This window comes from Rhinopithecus roxellana, chromosome 5 (genome assembly GCF_007565055.1).
Source record: "Rhinopithecus roxellana isolate Shanxi Qingling chromosome 5, ASM756505v1, whole genome shotgun sequence".
Classification (NCBI taxonomy): Eukaryota; Metazoa; Chordata; class Mammalia; order Primates; family Cercopithecidae; genus Rhinopithecus; species Rhinopithecus roxellana.
The window spans coordinates 106,643,980-106,661,506 of record NC_044553.1 but is presented as its reverse complement, the minus strand read 5'-3'; the positions used below and the strand labels follow the sequence as shown (position 1 = coordinate 106,661,506).

Genomic DNA, 17,527 nt, shown 5'->3' with positions numbered 1-17,527 from the left:
TGGAGTAGAGATGCTGGCTCTAGGGGCCACTTCTTTATTTTTTCTTTTTTAGATCATCTGATTATATATATCTAATGTGAATGTCTCCCTAGCTTCCTTGAAAATAAAAATCACCTGGAGTTCTTAAAAATGGAGCCCCCTGGGCCCTTCCTTGGAGAGCCAGGTTCAAGGAGCCTAGGATGGGGCCTGGGAACAAGTATTTTTAGTAAGTGTACCAGCTAATTCCTGTCGTGGAGATTTAGGAAACACGTGTCTAAGCATGCCAAAACCCAGACCCAATCCCTCTTTACTGGTGTAGGGAATAGGAGGGAAGATCTGAAAATCTGGGTCCCTTCCCAGGAAGGCTCTTCTCTAACCCGTGGGCCCCCAGCCCTGCCCATTTAGTGCTCTGACAATGAGGCAGATATTGTAGCATAATTTGATTCTTCAAAAAATGTTCTGTAGTTAGTGCCCTTTAAATCGCTCCTTCCTTTCACATATGTGAGAGAATACTGTGTGAGGAAGTGTTTTCCTTTATGGTGTTGTACTTAGATGACTAGGAAAATATGGTGCTGGGCTGAGAGTGGCACAGCTGGGTGATCCAGATGGCAGACTGGATCCTATCACGTGGACGGAATATGAGGGCTTGCATTGATATGCACACACTCCCCATCGGCTGGCCTCTCTTGACAACAGATGCAGGAAATTACAGTGAGAATCTTCCTTTTGTTTCTAACAGCTGTCACCCAGCTGCTGGAAGGGTGTTGGTTTAGCATTAAGTGTGTGGGTGAACTTTGTCTCTGTTGAGGGAATAAAAACGCCCTAGTAATCCACAGCTCCAGAGGCACTTGTCCTGCTCCAGGGGACCTAGAAGGGAAGTTTTGGGAAGCAAGGAATGCTGCTAGCCTGTGTTCTGGAATGCTGGCCTCTGTGAACAGCTGCACTGAAGCAGCATTAATAGCATGCCCGTGGAGAAACAGGTGTAAAGAAGATGGCTGCTTTTCTTCAAAACCACAGTTGATGGTTGAGGCTGCTGGTGTTACTCAGTAGCCCTTATATGAGGCTCAAGTGGAAATTGGTTTTCTAGGAAAAGTTTCTCAAGAGCATTCTTAAAATTTTAATAATGAGTATTCTACAGTCAGGATGGATTCAAAGACTGCTTCGCCTAAAATTATTCCATCTAGAGACCAGAACACTTACAATTATCTTTTCCCTTTGTTTTATTTTTTGTTTTATCTTCTTGTCTATGTCTCTTTTATGTTACCTCTTTTGACATTGTAAAGATTTAAAAAATTGTATAAGTTACCTTTTGATTTAATTTTGTGTCTGTAATAAGTACTTATTAAATCGGTACTTATTAAATCTGTAGCATTTTATAAACAATGGGATTTTTTTTTTTTTTTTTTTTGAGACAGAGTCTCGCTCTGTTGCCCAGGCTGGAGTGCAGTGGCGCAATCTCGGCTCACTGCAAACTCTGCCTCCCAGGTTCACGCCATTCTTCTGCCTCAGCCTCTCGAGTAGCTGGGACTACAGGCGCCCACCACGATGCACGGCTAATTTTTTGTATTTTTAGTAGAGACGGGGTTTCACCATGTTAGCCAGGATGGTCTCGATTTCCTGACCTCGTGATCCGCAACAATGGGACTATTTTTACATGTTGATAGCTTTTTTTCTATTCATATCTTACTTAAAGGATTTTTGAGAGTTTGTGTAAAGGTACTTTCTTCAGAACTAAATATATTTTGTGATAAGTCTGTGTCATTTTGCCTTACTTTGTGAAGTAGATAGCTTAAAATACGAAATGCAGTAAAATCCATTACAATTTTTATTCATCTGCCTTATTTCTAAATACTTATTGTCAAAATCTAATTCCCCACTCAACAGAAAGAAACATAGGTAATATGCAAATTTGGTGAATCACATAAAGTGCTTTAGGCATGTGGAGTGAAAAAGCAACAATATAGAGGCAAGAATAGCAGAAGGGATGGATTTGATGAATTCTACACAAAACTCAAAAGGTTTATGAGTTGGAAACATAAAATTTGAAGGTTTGGTCAGGTTGGTGAATGGTTCCAGAATTAGACTGAAGAGATACAAAGACACAAAATAATTCTATCATATTACCAGGTGCAGTGGCTCATGCCCTATAATTGCAGCACTTTGAGAGGCCAAGGTGGGAGGATTACTTGAGATCAGGAGTTTAAGACTAATCTGGGCAACACAGAGAGACCCTGTCTCTACCCACCACCTCCCCACAAAATTAGCCAAGTGTGGTGTCACGTGCCTGTAGTCCTAGCTACTTGGGAGACTGAGGCAGGAGAATCACTTGAGCCTCGGAGATCCAGGCTGCAGTGAGCTATGATTGCATCACTACGCTCCAGCCTGGGCAGCAGTGAGACACTGTCTACTTAAAAAAAAAAAAAAAAAAAAGAGAGCCAGGCACAGTGGCTCACACCTATAATCCCAGTACTTTGGGAGGCGGAGGCAGGCAGATCATGAGGTCAGGAGTTCAAGACCAGCCCAGCCAACATAGTGAAACCCTGTCTCTACTATAAATACAAAAATTAGCTGAGCACAGTGGTGCACGCCTGTAATTCCAGCTGCTCAGGAGGCTGAAGCAGGAGAATTGCTTGAACGCAGGAGGCAGAGATTGCAGTGAGTCGAGATCACACCACTGCACTCCAACCTGGGCAACAGAGCGAGACTCCATATCAAAAAAAAAAAAAGATAAAATTATATCATTCATAAGTTACTGCAAATTTGAGAAGTACTTAATAGAAATATAACATTAAGCTGCAAATGGATTGGAAAATCCTAAAGTTGTTGCAGAATCCCCTAAAATTTGTTGCAAAATTCTAAAAAATGAATTGGTTCCAAAATCCTAAAAATGACAACAGGATGTCAGAAAAAGTATAGGACACTTGACAGGGACTCAAAAACACTGAACAAGGAGTTGCCTTTTAAGCAAATTGTTCATTACACCAATTGCCCTGCAGTCTCAGGGGATAACAGCTAAGTGGAATGTGGTTTGCAAAAACTACTCACTGGTGTCTTTTTCCTCTCTCTTTGCTTTTATTTTAATTGTCTTCATGCATATGTATGTTTCCCTATAAGCTATTTAAAATCTTTTGGGGCAGTAGGTGGCCTAGAAATCATAAATTATACATTAAGTCATGTTCTCTCAACTCACACGCCCACTCTCCTATTGCAGAGAACAGCCCATCTTCACCACCCGAGCGCATGTCTTCCAGATTGACCCCAACACCAAGAAGAACTGGATGCCTGCGAGCAAGCAGGCGGTCACCGTTTCCTACTTCTATGATGTCACAAGGAACAGCTATCGGATCATCAGTGTGGACGGAGCCAAGGTACCACCCCCTCAACTGATTTTAACACTCTCAGTGGCTTATTTTTCATCCAAGATTCACCCAAAATCCTGCCATCTTAACACAGAAGTTATTGTTATAATGTCTGTATAACATACTCTGTTCTTTTTTCATTTAAACTTACAGTAAATGGGAAAGAAAAAGATTTTTCTGTTACCACTGTCTTCATAACTAACATTTTAATGCCTGTATAATAATTCCACCGGCGGCCTATAATGCTCTTAATTTTCCCCCTGTGGTTGGATATTTAAGTGGCTTCCAATGTTTTGCTATTATGGATAATGAGCATCTTCATGTACCAGATAGCCTCAATTGTTCATCACATACCATTGCTTTCTTTTGAATAGTCCTTAGGATAGATTCCTAGAAGTAATATTATAGGGCAAGATATTAACACTTTATGGCTCTTGATGCATATTGTCAAGTTGTTTTCTATAAGGGTTTGTTCTTCCAGCCTGTATGAGAGTGTCTGTTATTGCACCCTTGCGAGCATTGGGTATTCTATCTAGTCAGGTTTTGGTGTTATTAGGCATAGGAGTCGAACTTTATTAAGTGGTTTTGGAGTATTTCTTGAAATACATATATATTTTATTCTCTCTCCTGTGATATTTTTGCCACATTATCATAGGAACAGAATGAAGAAGGGATACCAGCAGAAGTATCACCAAGTCTTTTTTTAAAAAATATAGACCTGCTGGTTTATGGTCTTTCTGTCTTCATCCTGCTGTACATTTTTTACATGGATTATCTGCTGCCACCTGGAATTCAGTGTATCTAAAGCTGAATTCCCCTATTTGTCCTCTAAACCACCTCTCCATTTTTATTCCCCAATCATTCGGGCTAATAAAGTGAAACACAGAGTCCTTCCTCTTTGTTTGTCAAGTGAATCTGCCTTTGAAGTGTCACCCCCTCGTGCCTGCTGTTTTAGAGACCATAACTCTTGTCCTATCACAGTCTCGACTGGACCCTTGCGGTAGCTGCCTCATCTCCCACCTGCAGTCTAGTCTGACTTCTGCCTCTAGATCAGCCTTCCTATGCAACAGGAAGCAGGGGAGTTAGGGGCTGGGCAATAGAACGGGCCCTGGGTGGAGGCTCTTCTGTGCACTCCACAAGCAGAAGGCATGGGGAAGCTCCCCCAGGGAAGACATGAGAGCCTGCTGGTGCCTCCTGATCTCTTCAGGAGATCAGGGCACTTCAGCCCGTGTTCTCTAAGTGACTGCTTTGTTTCCTTTCTCTGCACCTTGGCAACTGCAGATAAAGGTGGCTTGACCCTGGGATCCTCTTGGGCTCCCTTTCAGTTGCCACAGCCCTTCCTCCTCCTCAGGAATGGACCCCGGAAGTCCTCATTTTACAGCTGAGATCTAAGGAGAGGTAATGACCTGGCCTGGGCCAGGTTCACGCCTCTGGGGAGGCTTGGTAGACTGGGGCCTGTGCCCAGTTATTTGCACACCAGTTCCTGGTTTGTCGGGTTGGAGCAGGCCTCTCCTGGTTGGTAGAAGAGAGTTTCCTGACACATATCAGGCAGGTAGTGTGTTATCTGCCTCCACTTCAGAGATGAATGCACGGGTCTTTCTGCCTAAGCAAGCAGAATGATAGTAGGATGATAGCACATCCCAGGATCTGGTGAACAGTAAGGAAGTATGCTAGTGCCTGGCACATAGTAGGTAGGCACCTTGTGTTTAATGAGGGAACATCTGAAAGGTGCCTTTATTTTTTTTCCTTCTGAGAGACATAGTGATGCCACAGTTGTAATTACCACTTCTCTGTGCTTCTGCGCTGCAATCGCCTGGACTCTTTCCAGGGTGTTCTGGCAGCAGTGGTGAATCAAGCTGACCTGCTTTCTTTTATCTACAGATTCTGTCAGTTCATCTGCCATCCTTCGATGGGCTTGTACCTTTGTCAATTGAGTTATCCAAGGATATATTGGGCTTAAATATAGATAAAACAACTTTCTTAGAACAAGTGCTTTAGTCCTATTAGCTGAGCTTTTAGTAATTTGTCAAAGTGTCGGCCACTGTGTCGTTATGGCTCTGCAGTTCCTGAAGGCTGTGACGATGTGGTGGGGTCCGAGCCAAATATGACAGTTATGAGAAATCAGATGGGTGTAGGAGGGTGGGCTAAGCCCCTGGGTGCAGCACAGCGCTAGTCTAGGCTCAGTGTGGGAGAGCCATCAAGCTATAGACTTACAGGCTAGGAATCCAAAACCTAGGCCATGGGATGCCAGTGGAACTCAGAGCTAGTTGGAGGATCTTGGACTACCCTTTCTGTGGTGCCCAGCCACCTGTTTTTGTTTGTTTGTTTGTTTTTTGTGTTGTGTTTTGTTTGTTTGTTTTTGTTTATTTGTTTGTTTTTGAGACAGGGTCTCACTCTGTCACCTAGGCTGGAGTGCAGTGGCACGATCTCAGCTCACTGCAGCCTCCACCTCCTGGGATCAAGCGATTCTCCCACCTCAGCCACCCAAGTAGGTGAGATTACAGGTGCCCACCACCATGCCTGGATAATTTACATATTTTTAGTAGAGACGGGTTTTGCCGTGTTGGCCAGGCTGGTCTGAAACTCCTGGCCTCAAGTGATCCATCCCTGGGCCTCCCAAAGTGCTGGGATTACAGGTGTGATCCACCATGTCCTGCCGCCACCTGGTGGTCCTGCCTTAGTGCTGTGGCACCAGAGATCCATGACAGAGCCTCGTCCTGCAAAAGGAAGCATCCCATGAGGGAACAGAAGGCCCCAGGAAGTGGGGAGTAGGGATGGACCTCAGCTGTTTAATTACTATCTTTGGCACTCAGGGATTGGGGGTGGGAGCACATATCGCATCTGGAGAACCTGACCACACTGCACTGGAAAGTGGTCCCAATGCAAACTCAGCCCTGCTGAGCCCTCTTTCGACCTGGCAGGCAGCAACCTGTAAACCCAGCATCCCAGGTCTAGATCAGACCCTGTGCCTTCAGCTGCTCCACAAGTCGGGTGGGCGTGGAGAGAGATCCCTAGAGTGGTAGCAACTGTTGCTACTGTCTGGTCCCCTGCGGCTTGCCCCTTCCCCACCCATTACTAAGGTCCTCATCTCCCTGAGCCCAGTCTCGATCCTGCCCGAATACTCCAGATGGATCGCCTGCTGTCTGCAGATTGGAATCAGGTGCAGTGTGTCGAGCTGACTGCTGGGCATCTGTGCTGATGCCAGTGTCTTCTTATGGGGTCTTGTCTGTTGCCCTTGCCCACCCTTACCCCCATCTCTGTTCACTCGGCTTGGTTCTCCTTCTGTTCTTATTCCTGAGTATCTATTCTGGTTCCATGTTCACTGGCTACCCAAGCCTGGAGCCCTGCTCCCTGCCCAGCCGCACGTCCCAGGCCTCATGCATGCTGTGGAGCCTCAGGCAGACCACATAGGCATGGATGCTCCTGGGCTGGGGGAGTTTGAACACTCCCTGGTGTCCTCCTCGTTGTGTTCCACCACACTGGGTCAGCCCACTTGGTTTTAGGCCTTTGATCCCAAATGTTGGTCTGAACCGTGATGACAGGTGGTCAGATGCATTTAACTTTTGGGGCTGTGTCTTAGCTCATGGGCTGCACTGAAGGGGCGGCCTGCCCCTCCACACCTGTGGGCATTTCTCGTTAGGTGGAACGAGAGACCTGAGGAAAGAAATGAGACACAAAGACAAAGTATAGAGAAAGAAAGTGGGCCCAGGGTACCGGTGCTCAGCATACAGAGGACCCACGCCAGCTCCGGTCTCTGAGTTCCCTTAGTATTTATTGATAATTATCTTTACCATCTTAGAAAAAGGGAAGTAGCAGGATAATAGGATCATCGTAGGGAGAAGGTCAGCAGTAAGACATATGAATAAAGATCTCTGTGACATAAGTTTAAGGAAAAGTGCTGTGCCTTGATATGCATATGCAAACATCTCCGTAAACCTTTTTAGTGCATAAAGAACAGCATTGCGCTAGCAAGTCCCACCTTTTGCCCTAAGGCGGTTTTCTCCTTTCTCAGTAAACAGAACATACAATCAGGTTTTACACGAGATGTTCCATTGCCCAGGGATGGGCAGGAGACAGATGCTTTTCTCTATCTCAACTGCCAAGAGGCCTTCTTTCCTCTTATACTAGGCCTCCTCAGCACAGACCCTTCACGGGTGTCAGACTGGGGGACAATTAGGTCTTTCCCTTCCCACAAGGCCATATTTCAGACTATCACATGGGGAGAAACCTTGGACAATACCTAGCTTTCCTAGGCAGTGGTCCCTGCGACCTTTGGCAGTGGACCTTTGGCAGTGTACGTGTCCCTGGGTACTTGAGATTAAGAGAATGGTGATGACTTTTCACAAGCATACTGCCTTCAGGCACTTGTTTAACAAAGCACACCCTGCACAGCCCAAAATCATTTAAACCTTGAGTCACCACAGCACATGTCTCTTGCAAGGACAAGGTTGGGGGTAGGGTCACAGATTAACAGCCTCTCAAATACAGAACAAAATGGAGTCTCTTATGTCTACTTCTTTCTATATAGACACAGTAACAGTCTGATCTTTCTTTCTTTTCCCCACACTGCACCTCTGTGACCTTGGGCAGGTCTAGTGCCTGAGTCCTGCCTCTCTCTGTTGGCTGGGCCACATCAAGTTTATTACTTTCAGCCTCTGAGTGGTACTTCTGGGCCATCTGTCCCTCTCAAAGCAGGAGGCTGTTGTGGGCTGGAAGGGGAAGCCTCCTCCACTCCTCCCCAGTGAAGGAGTAGATGTGTTTCTGTAAGAAGTGGCTGGTGTAGAATGGACTCAGAGGTCATTCTGAGCAAAGGCCACATTAGATTCAGCTTCTGTGTAAACTGTGGGCAGCCAGAGAGCACAGGCTCCTTGAGAAGGAAAGCTGTGGCCAGCAGCTTTAGCAGCTGTCATTCCATGCCAGGCATAGCCAGCTCGTCTGCCCTGTCCAAGCATGTGTTACGCTCTACCTGGGGAGGGATGTATGGACAGCCTCTCCTCCCTCTGGAAGCAGCTGGTGCTACTCATCATAGGAAGATCTGTACTCAGATCTGTTCTTAATTCTTAAAACAGAAAGACATTTCCTTCTTCCCTGGGACAATATTTCATGTGTCAGTTCCAGCTGTTGTCTAAAGACGTGAGTGGGTGGGAAAACTTCAGTGTGTTGCCTCAGCATTGCCCAAGCTCTAGGGGATGATGTGGATCCACGTCAGTGTTGGGGCTGCCAGGAGACTGTGAGCTCTTTGAGGATGGCAACCATGCCTGGCTCATTGTTGGAGTCCCAGCACCAAGCCAGGGTGGGCAACGCCATGGAAGTGGGTGGGGGAATGAGTGGATGATGAGGTCAAGTCTGGCCACCTTCTCTCCAGGCCTGTGGCAGGTGTACTGTGTCCACAGAAGGACAGCAGACAGGGGCAGGGTCACCGCCAAGGGGGTACCCAAGATTCCAAACCTTGGGTTGTCCCTGTTTATAGACACTGGACAGATGGGAGCCACATGAGGGCATCTCCCCACTCCTGGCTTCTCAGAGCACTGCTATGAACCATGTGGCACATGCCAATAGGCATGTGATTTATGGTGAGGTTTTAGGCAGAACGGCCAGCTCCATTATAAAGAAACTCCATTTTCAGAGCATTGGTTAATTGAGCCATCACAGCACTTGATTTCATTGCGTTGTTGGCACTCTTTCCAGACTGAGTTAATCACTGCCATCCTTATGAGAAACTGCCTGCCTGTGGACAAGACTTGCCTGAAGCAGGTGCTTCTCCTGGGAGCTCTGGATGACTCTGCTGCCCTTGGTTCTCAGTTATTTATAGGATCACAGAAACCTGTATTGGAAGAGACCTTAGAGGTCATCCCTTCTACAAATATTTAGCTGCACCTGCTGTGTTGTGAGTGCTGCCTGATCGTGATGGTTCAGAGGATATCAGCTTCTAAAACTCTGACTTGTTTGGTGTTTTCTTTTAGGAATGTAAAATTACTTTCAGGAGCACATTCAGGCTCTGCTCGTCTACCCATCATTAGAATTCACTCCTTTGAATAAATATAGAGCACCTTCTGTTAAGGGAGCAAGCATTAGGAAGGTTCCAAGCACACAGTAGGTTTTCAGCTTTTCTTTTCTTCGCTGTCTGTGATTTGTTTTTTTTGTTTGTTTGTTTGTTTTTGAGACGGAGTCTCGCTCTGTCACCCAGGCTGGAGTGCAGTGGCGTGATCTCAGCTCACTGCAAGCTCCGCCTCCTGGATTCACGCCATTCTCCTGCCTCAGCCTCCCGAGTAGCTGGAACTACAGGCGCCCGCCACCACGCCCGGCTAATTTTTTTGTGTCTTTAGTAGAGACAGGGAAGCACCTGTTAATAACTACTCTTGGAGCAGATGACATGTCTCAGCCCCAGCCTCTTGTGGAAAACTCGCAGGTTCATCCAACTTCATCTCCCTGGATTTGGGAAAGACTTTTCAGGAAGGGAATCCGATGGGCCTGTCTCCCCCTGCCTGTTTCATGAGCAACTTCCTCTGAAATCTAGAGCAGGTGAGACTAGAGACAGGAGGAGCTTAGCATTTTGCTACTTCCAAGTAGCTCTTGACTACGTGTGTTTTGTGCATTTTGTGACAAGTTGGTCCCACTGATCTGCAGGACTGGGTCTTTTACTAGGTTGGCTTCTTTTTCTGTGAAAGTTTCAGAGATGACTCACACAAGAGGAAGGTGTACACAGATGGGAGCCCATATGAAGCTTATGCCTGGGGTGCTCTAGCGCAGCCCCTTCTCCCTTCTGGGCTTTGGTTCCTTCCCCCAGATCCATTCTCCCCTCTCCCCAGGGGGGAACAGTTCTCATTCTGCTGAGTCATTCTGCCACATCGTACACTCAACTGTGCCCTCATCCTTCACACACTCACCCTTGGCTCCCAGGGCTTCATTCTTCCTTGGTTCCCGGCCACCTGTGGCAGGTGTACTGCCAACTCCTTCACCTGCTGTTCCTTAAGTCAGCCTTCTGCCCTGGGCCTCTTCTTCTCTTCCACCAGATGACTCTCCACCCAATGACCCCTTCACTTCTCATCCCTCAGTTTACTCAAGTCTCCCATCTCCTCTGACGCCAGAACCCACAGGTCCAGCCACCTCCTCGGTCCCTAACACAATTTTCCAAGTGTCTCCATGGGCGGGAAGGGTACTCCCTGCTGTTTTCATAAGCCTCTGCCCACTCTGAAGATTAGCCTCCCTGACAACTTTGTTATGAGTTTGTAGACTTTATTTTTAACCATTTGTATTAATAGGCACCATTCAATGTCTAATAATAAAGCAAACCCATATGTACCCACCACCCAGTGGAAGTACATCTTTCATTAATACTTCAGAAGTCCTTCAATGGGCCTTTCCTAATTAGATGCTCTCCCATCCACTCCTCAAGAGATCACCACTCTCTATTAAGAGTGTATTAAGCATTCCCTTGCTTTTCTGTATAGTTTTGCCACATATGTATATATTGCTAAACCAGAAGTTGGCAAACTTTTTCTTTAAGGGCCAGAGAGTAATTTTTTAAAAAAGTTTTGTATTCAGGTTGTACAGTCTCTGCTGCAGATATTTGACTCTTTTGTAGCCAGAAAACAGCCATAGACCAATATGTAAATGAATGGGCATGGCTGTCTTCCAATAAAACTTTAATTACAAAAATAGGCCCTAGGCTAGATTTGGCCTGAGGGTTATAGTTTGCTGACCCCTGTCCTAAATAATCTGTTACTCAGTTTTACCTGTTTTTGACCTTTATATGAATAGAATCATACTAGAGACTCATAATGTGTGTGTTCTTTTGTAACTTCTTTTTTTTTTTTTTTTTTTTTTTTTTTTTTTTTTTTTTTTTTACTTACTGTTAAATTTTTGTGATTCATCCATGCTGATCAATTTGGTTAGCCTTGGTTAATTTTCCTGCTGGATTAGTATTTCTTTATATGGAAATACTACAGTGTGTTTATCCATTCTGTTGGTAGTGGATATTGTCTTTGCAAGTTCTACTGTAGATAAAATGCTGTCAAGCAGCATTGCATGCTACAGAGAAATCTTTTGTGAAAGGAAAAATTAACCAATGCAGCAAATATTATTGTCTTATTTAAAGAAATTGACACAATGACTCCACCCTTCAGCAACCACCACTCTGATAAGTCAGCAACCATCAGGATCGACACAAGTCCCTCCATCAGCAAAAAGATTATAACTTGCTGAAGGTTCAGATGATCCTTAGCATTTTTTAGCAACAAAATATTTTAAAATTAAGGTATGCACATGGTTTTGTTTTTAAAGACATAATGCTATTGCAAACTATGATTTTTTATTTTCTTTCATTCTCTTTCTTTTCTTTTCTTTCTTTTTTGAGGTAGCGTCTCACTTTTGTCACCCAGGCTGGAGTACAGTGACGTGATCACGGCTCACTGCAGCCTTGACCTCCCAAGCCCCAGGTGATCCTCCTGCCTCAGCCCCCTGAGTAACTGGGACTATAGGTGCACACCACCATGCCCTGCTAATTTTTGTATTTTTAGTTGAGATGGGGTTTTGCTATGTTGTCCAGGCTGGTGTCGAACTCCTGGGCTCAAGCAATTCACCTGCCTTTGCCTCCCAAAGTGCTGGGATTACAGGCATGAGCCTGCAAACTATGATTAATATATTCAAGGAAACAGAGGGAATGTGGACAAAATAGATGAAGGAGAATATTCCCAGAGACTTAGAATTTTTTTTTGAAAGAACCAAATGGACATTCTAGAACTAAAAAATAATATCTGAAGTTAAGATAACAATGGATAGATTTAACAGCAGATTGGATACATCAGTGACCAGGATTAGTGACCTGGAAAGCAGATTAATAGAAAATACCCAAATAGAATCAGAGAGAACCAAGAATCAGGGAAAAAATAATTGATGAGTGTAAAAAATATTGGGCATGGCCAGCATGGTGGCTCCTGTCTATAATCCCAGCATTTCGGAAGGCTGAGGCAGATGGATTGGTCGAGCCCAGGAGTTCGAGAACAGCCAGGGCAACATGGCAAAACTCCATCTGTACAAAAATTACAAAAATTAGCCGGGCATGGTGTTGCACACCTGTAATCCCAGCTACTTGGAAGGTTGAGACAGGGGGATCACTTTAGCCCAGGAGGTTGAGGCTGCAGTGAGCCATGTTTGTGCCACTTCACTCTATCCTGGGCAACAGAGCAAGACCCTATCTCAAAGAGAAATGTTGGACACACTCAAAAAGCCTAGCAGGTCTGTAATTGGAGTCCCAAAGTAGAAGCAAGGAGAGAGAATAGAGCAGAAGCAATATTCATGGAGAGAATGAGAATTTTCTAAAAACTGATGAGTCTACAGATTTAAGAAGCTGAATGAACCTCCAGCCATCATAAATAGACTTAGCTCTTGAAATCAGTCCATTGTTGCTTTGTAAGTAAGACATACATTATATTCTTTTTAGCCACTTATTCGTTTTATAACCTTGAACAAATCACTTGACCTTGTTCAGCCTCTGTGGGGATTAAAGACTGTGAAAAAGTGCCCTAGAAACTAAGTTTTAAAGAAATAGCAGGGGGTATCACCATTGTTATTCCAGCTTGACTGCCTCTGGAACAGCCTGTTTGGGTGAGCTTAAGAGCCATGTCCTGTACTTTGGCCAGCCTCTTCCCACTGCTTTTCAAGGGGACTTGGGGTGTGGTGACTGACCTAGGGGCATAGGCCTGCAATGAGGTAGCAGCAAGATTTAAAATGAATCCAGTTTCTGAATGGATGTAGTCATTGCTTTGTCCTCCCAGGATTCTGGTAATTGAGAGATGACCAGAGTTGGCTTTCGGGGGTCATGTGATCCATTCTGATCCAGCTCCCAGCCACACACCTTCCTTAGGTCTGCCTTGGTTCCACTATATCTGCCCTGCTTGGGGCTGAGCCAGAATCCCACCACCCTCCAAGGTCCCATAACTTTGCCCTACACTTGCCAGTAGTTTAGATCTGCATTTTCCACACCCTGCTCCCCTGCCCCCATCTCTTGATAGTGTCCAGTGACAGCAGGCAGATCTCTTGACTTCTCATGTTGCATTCAGTTTTCCAAATGGAAAACATTTGGTAAAATATCCTAACTCACATGGCCACTGGCATTATGGAAGGGTTATTATAAGGAAAGAAAAAGTCACCTGGACCATAGCACATGGACATCAGTACTTCATAGATGGGGAAAATAAGAGAGGCAGTAATGTTTGTTACCTTCATTGTGTATAAAATGAGAAGCAACATGATATAGAAGTTTATTGGACAAGTTTTGGAGTCAGACAACTGGGTTTTTATCTCTAGAGTCTCCTGCTGGCCAGCTTTAATGTGTTACCTTAAGCAAATTAGTTTAACCTTTCCCAAATCTCGGCTGGGTGCGGTGGCTCATGCCTGTAATCTCAGCACTTTGGGAGGCCGAGGTGGGCGGATCAGCTAAGGTCAGGAGTTTTGAGAACAGCCTGGCCAACATGATGAAGCCCCTCCTCTACTAAAAATACAAAAATTAGCTGGGCGTGGTGGCGGGTGCCTGTAATACCAGCTACTCAGGAGGCTGAGGCAGGAGAATCGCTTGAATTTAGGAGGCAGAGGTTGCAGTGATCCTTGATCATGCCATTGCACTCCAGCCTGGGCGACAGAGCAAAACCATCTCAAAAAAGTCAAACAAACAAAAAAAAACTTTCCCAAATCTCAGTTACTTCTGTGAAATGAAGGAATAGTCATATGCATAGGCTTGTTGTAAGGTTTAAGTGAAACTGATGTAAATCAGGCACTCAATAAGTGTTCAACAAATAATAATTGCTGTTGTTAGTATTCTAAAAATTATTTTACCACCTAAGCCAAGGTTTTCTCTTGAGCCAGTGGCTTATCAGCAAACTCGATAGTCTAATAGATAGATAAACGTAGATATAGCAATAGCAATGATACTTCTACTACTAGTGACAGCTGTCACTTAGTGTCTAGATCCCTTTAGTTAAGGCAAGGGTTTGTATCTGGAAGGTCTGTCCTTTAGCAAAATAGTAGACTCAGGTTCCTACCATGGAAAGCAAGGGCTATGCCATTCAAACTTTTTTCTCTTCTCTGTTTTATCAGTTACAAGGAAAGTGTTCTGAGTTGACCATTGAGAATAAACAACCTTAGTAAGTAAAATTGCTGGTAGGTTCACTCTTTAGAGTATTTACTTATATTCCTCTTATTCTCTGCTCAGATCATCTGATGAGGAAGCAGCCAGTGGTTACTGCCACCCTGCCCTTATGTAGACACCTAGTAATCCTTTATTTCCAAGAGTATTTTTCCTGAGTGTTTCTTAGAGTCTTAGGGCTTCCAATGATTTCTACTTAAGTAAGCCATTGTTGATATTTTATAACCCTTATCAGTTGTTTGATGTCTCTGCCCTCTTCCTGACTACTTGTCATTGAAAGAGCAGGAACCTTGACTCATTCATCTTTGTATCTTTGATTGGCAGAGTGTCTGGTGTATAGTAAATGTTCAATAGATGTTTGAATGAATAAATGTACCATGTGCTAGATATTATTTTTTTACCCTTCCACCTCAGATTCATCCTCTACCCTTCTTGACACTGCTCTGGTCCCTGAGGGGCTAACTTGCAGACATCAGTGGGCTCCCACGCCCTCTAGCTTCTAGCTGGGTTTGTCCAATGGCAACTGGAGATCAAAGGGAGAGGCGAGAGTGTTTGCTCCCCCAGTTTCCCACTCCTGTGAGGTAACCATGTGCTGACTGTGTCCCCCAACAGAAGGTAACCTCTCTTTTCAAGGTAGCTTGCTCTACATGACCCCTCCCCCTTCCAGGGTCTATAGCCACTCCATCCCCTTATTCTTTTAGGCCAAGGAGTGGTGACAGCTAGCACCAGGCTGCTGCACCATCCTTACAGTTTCCCTGTATCCCACTCACACCTGTATAATTAGTTTCTTTGTCAATTAACCCTCTACAAATTATCCTAATTGGACTGTACCTGCTCCTGCCTGTTGGGAAGCAGCAGGCCTCAATTGCTTATAGAGATTTTCGATTGTTTGAGTTGGACACTGGGGCTCCAGGTGACTCATAAAGTGACATAGTGCTGTTCTTCAGAGAATGTGGGACATAGCTAGCCATTAAGGGCACTCTGATGCATGGCAGCTTTGGGTAAATAAATAGCAGTTTGGGAAACTATTATTTGCTTAGGAGAGACTTTCTCCCATGGATAACATGTAGGATCTTATTTTAGACTGACTGTTAAGTCTCTGAAGTTGCCCCTTTTCATGGTTGTGTATCTGACTCAGCATAGGTTGTGCCAGGAGAACTTGGGACCATATTTAACAGGGCAGGGGATGCAGACTTGAAGCACTGGCTTTGCCAACAGAAGACTTTCTAAGGAATGACTTTGTCTCATTCAACATTTAAATTTTCACCCTTTGGGCTGTTTTTCTTCAGGTGATCATAAACAGCACAATCACACCGAATATGACCTTCACCAAAACGTCACAGAAGTTTGGGCAGTGGGCCGACAGCAGAGCCAACACGGTGTTTGGTTTGGGGTTTTCCTCTGAACAGCAGCTGACAAAGGTAACATGGTCCTATCCACAGTACAGTAAGTCCCGCATCAGATGCCATTCTCATTCAGTGATTGCCCACCGAGGGATGTGCCCTTGGTGAGCAGGATTCCTTTCTGGTCTTTGGTTTCACTCCTTCTGGCATCACGGGGCTACCAAAACAGGGGCCCTTTTGAAATACCAGGTTCATTGAAGTCATCTGGGGAAGGGAAATTCGTATCTAACAAATGCTGCTTTGGGGCCTGAAGTTGCAGTGTGGCCAGTCCATCCTCCCCTCCAGGTGTCAGCCACTGCTCCCTGTGCCCGGCGGTATCAGCATACAGACTGAGCACTGGCTTGTGTGCCAAAACCAGATCCATTAGGTTTTCAGGACTCTGAGGATTAGATGACCTTCCTGTGTGAGGTCACAGTTATTGGAGGGTTGTTACTATAGGACTTCCAAGGAAGAGACTGTGTTCCTGCTGCCAAGAATGCATCTTGATGAAATAAGCATGTTACCCCTTTTGAAGTAAGGCACACTTTGTCTCTGACAGCTGTCAATGTCAGTGACGCTGTGGTTGGAGCCCTTGGAGAGTAAGGTGATGCATAATGGAAGCTCTTAGCCTGGACTCCCCATGTCCCTTAAAATGCTACACAGTGGTGTGTGTATGTTGCTTTTTTTTCTAGGGAGAGGATTCATAGCTCCAAGTCACTTCTCCAAGGGGCCTGGGACATACTCCTTGGATGGTTAGAAAGGTGTTGAGGAGCAGATCATGGCTGACCACAGCCTTGGAGAACCCCAAGAACTGAGGGAATAAACTGATCGCCTCTAAGAGGCCTCACTCAGCAGTTTAAAGGGGCTGAGAGCCTGTTTTAGAGACTACATTTCCTTTTAGGGTGGTAGAAGAGTCCTTTGTAAGTATTGAGAATATTTTGGTTTAAGGTAAGACTGACTAGTTTACAAATCAAAGAAATTTATTGGAAGAATGTTGGAGTCTCTCAAGGAGTGCAGAGGAGAGTTGCAAATCCAGGAAAGGGCCAGAGCCAGACTTGCTTCCAGCAGCTTGGCTCTAGGAGTTGTTTTTCTCTAGACCCTTGCTGTGAACATCTAACCGACTGGACAAGTGCTGACCCAGCCTCTGCTCTGCCGACACCATGCTCGGCACTGAGGATACAGAGATGTGGCCCTTGTTCCAGGGCTTCACAAATTTCCAGATTCTTGGGGAATTGACAGAGTTGCCTAGAACACATTTGACTGCTTGGGTTACTTGTGTGTCTTGAAGACAGTTTTCAAAGAGTGGGAAATTAGGGTGAGTCAGGAAGCCCCCCACAGCAGGAGCCTGCTAACTTGTCCCCTTCCTTTGTCCAGTGTGTGTGCATGTATGTGTATACTCACATATGTGTGCGCACACACACACTTCCAAGGAGGTCCCTAGCGCACAGATCCAGCCATCAGATACCCAGTCACAAATGAGCTCCCCAGTGGGGATACCCCACAGACTGTCCTCCTCTGCATCCCAAGGTACTTCCATGAGGACTCTGTTTCCTCAGAAGCCTGAGAAGCCCAAAATGACCTGGTGGCACTCTGAGCATCCACCCTTGTGCCACCCTCTCACAGAAGCATTCTTTCCTGGGTGGTAAAACCTCCAGATCACCAGG

At 45.2% G+C, this 17,527-nt stretch overlaps 1 protein-coding gene across 3 annotated transcripts in view; it reads left to right on the top strand.

The window, feature by feature from the left end:
• The window catches only part of HOMER2 (homer scaffold protein 2), a 143,588-nt gene that overhangs the window by 96,186 nt on the left and 29,875 nt on the right, over positions 1–17,527 (top strand). For all 3 annotated transcript variants that reach the window (XM_030931673.1, XM_010360831.2, XM_030931672.1), the window contains exons 2-3: positions 3,191–3,347; positions 15,771–15,902. In XM_030931673.1, the coding sequence (XP_030787533.1) occupies positions 3,258–3,347; positions 15,771–15,902 (222 nt within the window). In that variant the 5' untranslated portion in view covers positions 3,191–3,257. The remainder of the gene's footprint in view (positions 1–3,190; positions 3,348–15,770; positions 15,903–17,527) is intronic.